This window comes from Actinia tenebrosa, unplaced genomic scaffold (genome assembly GCF_029948245.1).
Source record: "Actinia tenebrosa isolate PJP-AT-01 unplaced genomic scaffold, QUT_ActTen_1.0 PGA_scaffold0__85_contigs__length_37466705, whole genome shotgun sequence".
NCBI classification, from domain to species: Eukaryota; Metazoa; Cnidaria; class Anthozoa; order Actiniaria; family Actiniidae; genus Actinia; species Actinia tenebrosa.
The window spans coordinates 11837094-11845884 of NW_028292569.1; the positions used below are offsets into that span (position 1 = coordinate 11837094).

Consider the following 8791-nt stretch of genomic DNA (forward strand, 5'->3'; position numbering starts at 1 on the left):
AAAGGTGAATTATACACCGTGAAAAGATGAAAAAACTTACTGACGTTTCGGACGCTAGTCCTTCGTCGGAGTAAGAAGGACTAGCGTCCGAAACATCAGTAAGTTTTTTCATCCTTTCACGGGGTATAATTTACCTTTTCATCATTACTATGTCGGATACATTGCTTTTTTTTTTTTTTTTTTTTTTTTCTATTTCTTTTGTTTTTCCCCAATATTTGCTTTTCTTCATCTTTTATAATAATTAATATATTTTCTTTATTTTCTTTCGGAATTCAGTCAAATAAAGTAAAAAGTCTTGATTGCTACGTAAGGTAGTATCTTTCTTATTTTAGTTTCATGATTAATTTTAGTTTCTGTATCATTTTCCATTGCGACAAAAACATACATTCACAACTAACTAGCAAATATTACTTCGAAAACAATTGACATGATATACAGAAAAAACATATTAACAGCCTTTTTAGAGTTTTCATTTTGGATCCAATATTCTAGTGGTAGGTATCCATCTTTGTTTTTCTTTGGTGTTAATCAATGATACACTAAGTTGAACTGCAAAATCTTTTGTTAGGTAAAACTAGTTTTACCAAAACCCCACCACCAGAGAGTTATGCCGTCCAAGGGCAAACTGTGAGGCTTGTGTGGGAATATCAAGTAGACAATCGAAACAATGAGTTCGAAGTGAATTCACCCCGTTGGGATTATTATCAAAACGATGGAACAGTACTACCTATCGCCAGCGAGGATTCGAATTACGGCTGGCAATGGGCTTTACATAAAGACACATGTCCTAAGAGACTGGTGAATCGAGTAAGCAAGGAGTCAAGCGCTACTTTGGTCATTGCTAATGTAACTACGGATGACAGTGGAGTGTATGGCTGTAGCTTGGTGCTAAAAATGTCCTCAGCACTGACAAGAAAGGCGAAGCTTATCGTTACAAGTAAGTGCATTTTTGTTTCAAAATGAAGATAACTCGTTCAGAAAATAAAACGCTATGGGCTCATTTTGATAAACAACCAGACTAATGCTAATGCTAATGTTGGTACATTTGTATCCATGCATGTGTATTTATTTATTCTTTTTTTTTTTTTTTTTCAAATTAAGATGGCTTGTTTTTGTATAATTACTGAAAATGAAACTTTCATTTCTTAAACATTGAATAATATTTTCCAACCTCTGGTTACATAATAACATTGATGAAAATGATGATAATAATATCTAATTAAGCATAACTAAAGGTTCAGAACTGTTTTTGAAGTTGATTTTTTTCCCTTTCCTTACGCATTCTTTTTATCGTCGTAATCAGTACTATTTAGTGAGAATGATATTATTTTCAGGAATTCGGGAAATTGAAATACATGTTTGTATCAATGTATTGAGAAATTTATTTGACTTTACAAAGTCACTTATTTTCAAATGCTTATTGATTTGTTTTAGCTATTCCTTCCTTTACTATCAAACCACCATTGAAGAAAGCAGTTAACGAAAGTGGTGACCTAAGCATCCCATGCTCAGCTCATGGTTTCCCCAAGCCAAATGTGACATGGGTGAGAATAATTGGTAATAAAACCGTCGTCAAGAGCAAAGGATGGGGGTTCGTTTTCCTACAAGTAACCAACATAACAAGAAGATGCAGCGGAATGTACAAATGCCAAGCTAATAACAACCCAAATGAAAGTCCAATTGAAGCATTAACACAAATAGTCGTCATAGGTAAGCCACCAGTGTCAACCAAAAGAAAAAAAATAAAAAAATAACCGGCCGTTCCTGAGTCGCAGCGCTCGTTGCGTCACGGGGATTTTTAGGGGCCTTTTTATTACTTATATGGCCTTCTTTTTCCCTTGCTGATAGCAATGAAAAGTGAAAGAAAAGTGATAGAAAATCTTTATTATCGGGTTAATTCTCAGTATTATTTTACATCTTAATGACTTGATAAAGCCTCCCTCAAAGCCCCATAATGAACCGTATTTCTACAACTTTGAAAAGGCGAAGATTTCCGTATCATAGGCCATACAGGTACTATCTTGTGGTTTTATAATATTGAAAGAAATACAGAAACAATCAAAAAAGGAAAACAGACGAAATGGAGAGGGAACAGAAAAAAAATACACACACACACACACACACAATTATAGCTATCAACAAATGAAAACAAACAAACAAACAAACGGACTTTTCAAAACGCATACAAAATTGAAATTAATTGTATTTCACTTTCAGCAAAGTTTTCATCCATCCCTCCTAAAAATAACTTTGTTATCGAGGGCATGTATTTGGGATTAAACTGCTCAGCTGACAACCTTTTCCAAAACGTCACTTGGTTTCATTTACTCAATGGATCGAAAGTGTTAAAAAGTCACGGGAAAGTAGGAGCTAATCTACGTTTCTCGAGAATTACACAAGACGATAACGGTACATATGAATGTAGTGCTTTTAACAACATCATAGGAGCTACAAATATATCTGCATTTACAGAAGTGACAGTGATGTGTAAGTAAAAAAAAAACGTTCTGCCCCAGTTTAGACTAAGTGCTGTTTCTGACGTTTACTTATTATGCCACAGTAAACATTTTACGTTTGCATGTAAAAGGCCACTTGCTCATGGTCAATTTTGATGTTGGGCATCAAATTATAAGAAATTGGTAGCTTAGTTCATAGTAACTAATCCTCTTTCGTTCCAGGTGATTGTATTACGCCTTCAACCGAACCAAATTCAAGTAGGTGTTTGTTGCTATCAATATACGCATTGTCACACATTATACTTAAGCTCTTACATTTTTCCATTTTTCTATCTATTTCAAACTTTAATCTGTTGCGAAATTGAATATTACCTCACTAAATCGGCAGTAACGTTAAATTTCCGGAGAGAATCATCAAAGCCTGTCGTAAGGTATAAACACGAAACAAAAATGATTTATGAGAATCGTCACAAGTTTCGCCTAGGCTCATTGGCATTACGTTGGGGCGCCTTTTAAAAAACTATAAAACTATTCTTTGATTACTCTAATTTCTGGAGAAGTACCGTAGATATTCCAGTTTAACAACTTGAGGCCTTATAGCCTTGAATCCACAGCAAACTGCTCAAAAGGAGCAGTAAAAAGTAATAGTAATGATAAGGTCTTAAAATAGTTCATTCTCTTTCTCTTTTATTTTATTTTCCTTATTTTTTTCTTTTTTTTTCTTTTTTTTCTTTTTTCTTTTTTACTTTCTGATCATACCAAAGATATGACAGATATGACACAAGACGGGAATAAAGTACAGCTGGAGGATGTTGACACGCTACAAGGCATCATGAATAGTAATGAAAAAAATCACTTAAATTGATATGTTAATTTTAAGGATATTACTAATTTATCTATCTACTGAGAGAATATGAAGCATCCATGCATCCATGCATCCATGCATCCATGCATCCATGCATCCATGCATCCATGCATCCATGCATCCATGCATCCATGCATCCATGCATCCATGCATCCATGCATCCATGCATCCATGCATCCATGCATCCATGCATCCATGCATCCATGCATCCATGCATCCATGCATCCATGCATCCATGCATCCATGCATCCATGCATCCATGCATCCATGCATCCATGCATCCATGCATCCATGCATCCATGCATCCATGCATCCATGCATCCATGCATCCATGCATCCATGCATCCATGCATCCATGCATCCATGCATCCATGCATCCATGCATCCATGCATCCATGCATCCATGCATCCATGCATCCATGCATCCATGCATCCATGCATCCATGCATCCATGCCATCCATGCATCCATGCATCCATGCATCCATGCATCCATGCATCCATGCATCCATGCATCCATGCATCCATGCATCCATGCATCCATGCATCCATGCATCCATGCATCCATGCATCCATGCATCCATGCATCCATGCATCCATGCATCCATGCATCCATGCATCCATGCATCCATGCATCCATGCATCCATGCATCCATGCATCCATGCATCCATGCATCCATGCATCCATGCATCCATGCATCCATGCATCCATGCATCCATGCAATCCATGCATCCATGCATCCATGCATCCATGCATCCATGCATCCATGCATCCATGCATCCATGCATCCATGCATCCATGCATCCATGCATCCATGCATCCATGCATCCATGCATCCATGCATCCATGCATCCATGCATCCATGCATCCATGCATCCATGCATCCATGCATCCATGCATCCATGCATCCATGCATCCATGCATCAATCCATGCATCCATGCATCCATGCATCCATGCATCCATGCATCCATGCATCCATGCATCCATGCATCCATGCATTGCATCCATGCATCCATGCATCCATGCATCCATGCATCCATGCATCCATGCATCCATGCATCCATTCTTCCAGTTATAATTCCATCCATCCATCCATCCACCCATCCATCCATCCATCCATCCACCCATCCATCCATCCATCTATCCATCCATCCATCCATCCATCCATCCATCCATCCATCCATCCATCCATCCAACCATATGCATCCAGTCATTATCAGTCTGTTAATTAATCCTGGTGTTTTTAATTATTTAATTCATAGGCAAAACATTCATGATAGTCTTGCTGACGGTAACGTGCATATCAGTGCTAGTAAATATTCTGCTGATAATTTACATATGCCTGAAAATGCATAGAAATCGCTATAGAGGTAGGTAAATTGTGCATCAATATGTACTAACTGATCGATCAGGCATAATCACGCTTAAACCAGTCCAAGCGGGTTGAGAAGCGGATTTGTCCCATTGACAAACTGTACCGACGATTCGGGGATTCGCGCGCCACTTCGGAGCCCTGTAAGTTAGATTCAATTGAGAAGTGTAAAAATTGTGGCTTTTGTTAGTTTAGTATACCTGCATATGATAGCACTGCGTAGTATACAGTGTCCTGTAGCAATTGATAGCCTTTGACGAAATCTTTTTTGTTTCTTATAGTTGCAGGGAATGGTAAAGAAACAGTAAGGTATGCAGTTGTTTGATGGTACATCTCCATATGAGTTTACAAGTTATGATCTCTAGACATTTGTGCCTATCTTTTGAATACTCTAATATTCTAATTGATATCTCATAGGTTTGGACCTCCTAAAGTTTTAAAGAGTGCTGATGCAGAGGTATTCTATCACGATAAAAATCTTCATTCTATGTAAATAGTCTTATCGCCAAACTCTTTATGACATTTAAGCTTTATATATCGCTAATATAGCTCCAAAAAAAAAAAAAAAAAGGTTGATAAAGGTCTTGTTTCATGCTTGTAGCATGCTCCATTTTGCACGTTGCATATTTTATGTTGCATACCAATGTGAAATGCATTGTATTCATATGTAAATATTGTTAGCACAGAAGAAAACAGCTAGTGCTGCGGGAAAAAAAGTTAATATTGTTGTGACCTTTCGCTGATTGCATTCACGTTGCCCATAGCACATTTAGTGTTACGTATGGAATTCAATATGCTGCAAGAAACAAAACCTTTACCAACCTTCTTTCGAAAACAGCTGTATAACAATGTGATATATTTTCAAGGGTGCACATGAAACAACGCCAAACAGGAGTATGAATAATGGAAATGGTGAGGGCATAGCCATTAAGCCAGGCAATGTTATTTACGAGCATATACCTGAGACATTCGAGTCACCTTCGCCAAAAGAAACCCATCCTTATGCCAAACCCTTAGAGGGCAAGTCTGATCAAAGTCCCGAAGCTGGACGTTCAAAAGAACCAAAGCAAACTCCAAAGATTTCTGTCCTTCAGCACCATTATCAAGACTTAGACGATTTTACAATGGTACTCAACCAACAAGAATACCAAACGCTGGACAGCTCTGAGGCAGCTTCTAATCCCCACCCAAAGCATGCTCCCGTCGGTACACCCTGGAAATACGAAACTTTGATTTTGACCAAAAAAGAGAAACCGTCTGAATACCAGAAACTGCACGTATATGCTAATGTTAAAGAAATTAAGACAAAGGATGATAAGCAGTCGCGAAAGTCTACATCTGAGTGAAAATATTTGTGTTATAATCAGCTGGGAAAATCTCATTGCCTTTAGATCATGAGTCATCCCCCCCCCCCCCCCCCCTCAGCTGATTGTAATATGGTGGTCAAACACTGACTAGTGCTATCTGCTGTCATATTGACTTATGATTCGCGTGATATATATTCCTCAAGAGGCAGCAAATGACGTCGTGAAACCCAGGAATAGTCACTGATGGAAGTCCGTTACTCTACTTGTTCAAGCATGAATGTGTGGACTTAAAATTCTTTCAATTTAGTGAATTACTGTTCGTAGTTTAGAAGATATATTTTTATAGAAAACACTTGTTAAAGTGCCTATCACCCTTCTGACAATATTCACAGTATTGATTCTACATGGGGTAAGATGTGGAAAAGCCCGAAAAAAATTCATAGTTTGAGTGCGGCTTCTTGAAGTTATAAAGGTTTTTCCATGCCATATGCTAATGTTATGACGTATGATGAGTAATCATTTAATATACAAAACCTTACTGGCACAGATAAATTAAATTTGAAATACGTCATTGTTTTGCCCATTGCTCTTATAGAAATGATTGCAAGCTATTTTTCACATAGAAGCCGGTGTTTCGAATTCCGAGGAACAACAAATATCCATAAATGCCTCCTCATACGTCACAACATTAGCATATGACATGGAAAAACCTTCATAACTACAAGAAGCTGCACTCAAGCTATGAATTTTTTCAGCTTATACGACATCTTACTCATGTAGAATCAATACTGTAAATATTGTCAGAAGGGTGATAGGCACTTTAAGCGCTCCAAATATGGCTTAACTGATTCTAGAAACTTAGATGGCGGAACGGATAACATATATAATCGGAATATGATTGTAACAACTTTTCAAAGAAACATAAGTTCGTCAATTGAATAATTACATAAAAAAAGAATTAGGGTAGATTTACATAGTGAATGGAACTTTGCATAAAACTGCCTCAAGGCAGAAACAAAAGAAAAGGCATGCAGCGATCATTCCCGGGAAACAAGGGGTAAAGTTCTGTTTCTCACTTATTGGTCAACCAATTAGGATATTAATTCGCACTTGTGGACAAAGATCTAACAGACTTCGTGCCTAGGGATATTTTTTTCTTGGAGAGAGAAAGAATACTAAATGTAAATAAAACTGAACAAAGATCAACAACAACGAGTCATAATACTGACAAGAACAAAGCTCTATCTGAATTGTCGGTGTTGGGCCAGTTTTACTTTCCTTGGATTACATGTTTTGTAGTCGCAAAGGAAAAGTAAATCTTACACAGGTAGAAGCTTCGCTTACGCAGAGGTATTTGAGATCAGTATTTAAATTCATAGTATATTTTACTTTTTTTGACGTTTCTGGGTATAGTGCAATGATATAACTTACAATAGTCAATATTCTAATATTGGTCTGTCACATATCAATGCTGTGTTATGATTGGATGAGCTACTAAATAAGAGGCTATAAGTTATAGCCAACTTGTGGCGAAAAGTGCCAGCTTTGAAAATCAAAACTTTAAATTTAATTAATTTAAAACTTGTTTAGCAAAGGTTTCGAAATAAATTGAATTTTGTAAGTTTTGATTGCTTCTATATATCTTACCGACTAGTTGGATTTGATTAAGATAATTAGTCATTTGCCTTTATGACCTATGAGTCAATAGCCCATTCCAGCTCGAGGATTAATTACATTAACGCCGGTTTAGACGGTACGATTTTCGCCTACAACTATCGTATACAACACGCTCGCGTCTGTCGTAGGCGAGTTGTAGGCTTGATTTACACGCTGCGACTCGATTTGCAGGATGGCGCGAGCGTGTTGTATACGATAGTTGTAGGCGAAAATCGTACCGTCTAAACCGGCCTTTACTAAATCGTTAACGTATGGGAGAGTAAGTCTACGTTTCCATAAACAAGCCTTCATGCAGTTCATCCAGCTGCGGGCTCAAAAAACGAAACTAAACAATATCCGACCGCAGACTAAAATGTATCAGCAGCTTACAGCTATGATGTTAGAATTCCTACACAATAAAAAGTATTAAGAGTATCAATAAAACTTCATTAACACAATGTACATAAACTAGTTTTGAAAGTTGAGAAGGGTTCCCTGTTAAGTTTTTTTGGCAGTCTGTCTGGGTCACACAGGTTATCAGTTACTATTGATTGCGCTACCTGCCACCTGTCACAATGACTTAAATAAAGTTAAATTCATTTTATTTACTTTTGATGAGTTTGGCAATGCAGAACTATCTGTATGGTTTAATTAAGACTTATAATTTATTTTAAATTTGTCTTATATATTTTGATTTTGACTTTAATGCATTTTCAGCGGGGTTTTTTTTTTTTTTTTTTTTGGTCGATGACGCCATAAAATGGGATTAATTAAAACTGTCATATTTATCAGCCGGCTTTCCGGAAATTGCATTAATAAGTCAACCCTAACTGTTGAAAAACCCCTTGTTCTGTTTATTAGATGAAATTTTGGTTGTTAGATTCTAATAGTTCTATCTGTAATCAATCAAAAAGAAATATATTTATAATAGTTTGTAGTCATGGGCATATTTTTGTTTGCAAAGAGTAGATATAAGCAATGATTTTTGCAAGTTATCTGATAGCTGCTAAAAAGGGGCTTCCCCTTATTTACTTTTTGAGTCGATCGAATGCATGACAGTGCATTTTGTCTCTCGAATGCGTAACATTTAATCAATAATTGACCCTGACTTAAAATAACTTTACGTAATGTCCGG

At 37.0% G+C, this 8791-nt stretch overlaps 1 protein-coding gene across 3 annotated transcripts; it reads left to right on the forward strand.

The window, feature by feature from the left end:
• The first annotated feature begins 357 nt into the window (after window positions 1-357).
• Window positions 358-7621, forward strand: LOC148913493 (uncharacterized). 3 transcript variants are annotated; one of them, XM_089030733.1, is made up of 10 exons: window positions 358-494; window positions 569-937; window positions 1435-1710; window positions 2218-2487; window positions 2679-2714; window positions 3221-3295; window positions 4584-4691; window positions 4975-5002; window positions 5111-5150; window positions 5560-7621. In XM_089030733.1, the coding sequence occupies exons 1-10, from the start codon at window positions 428-430 to the stop codon at window positions 6037-6039; spliced, it is 1749 nt and encodes a 582-aa protein (XP_088886859.1). In that variant the 5' UTR covers window positions 358-427; the 3' UTR covers window positions 6040-7621. The 3 variants fall into 3 exon arrangements, with proteins under 3 accessions (XP_088886859.1, XP_088886865.1, XP_088886870.1); XM_089030739.1 differs by having other exon boundaries at window positions 3230-3295; XM_089030744.1 differs by lacking the exon at window positions 3221-3295.
• The last annotated feature ends 1170 nt before the right edge of the window (window positions 7622-8791 follow it).

Excerpts from the sequence above, each read along its gene's own strand:
- LOC148913493 (XM_089030733.1), top strand. The coding sequence starts at position 428 with ATGATATACAGAAAAAACATATTAACAGCCTTTTTAGAGTTTTCATTT. Across the intron at positions 2,488-2,678 it reads TACAGAAGTGACAGTGATGT|GTGATTGTATTACGCCTTCA; the intron begins GTAAGTAAAAAA and ends CTTTCGTTCCAG. Across the intron at positions 4,692-4,974 it reads GCATAGAAATCGCTATAGAG|TTGCAGGGAATGGTAAAGAA; the intron begins GTAGGTAAATTG and ends TGTTTCTTATAG.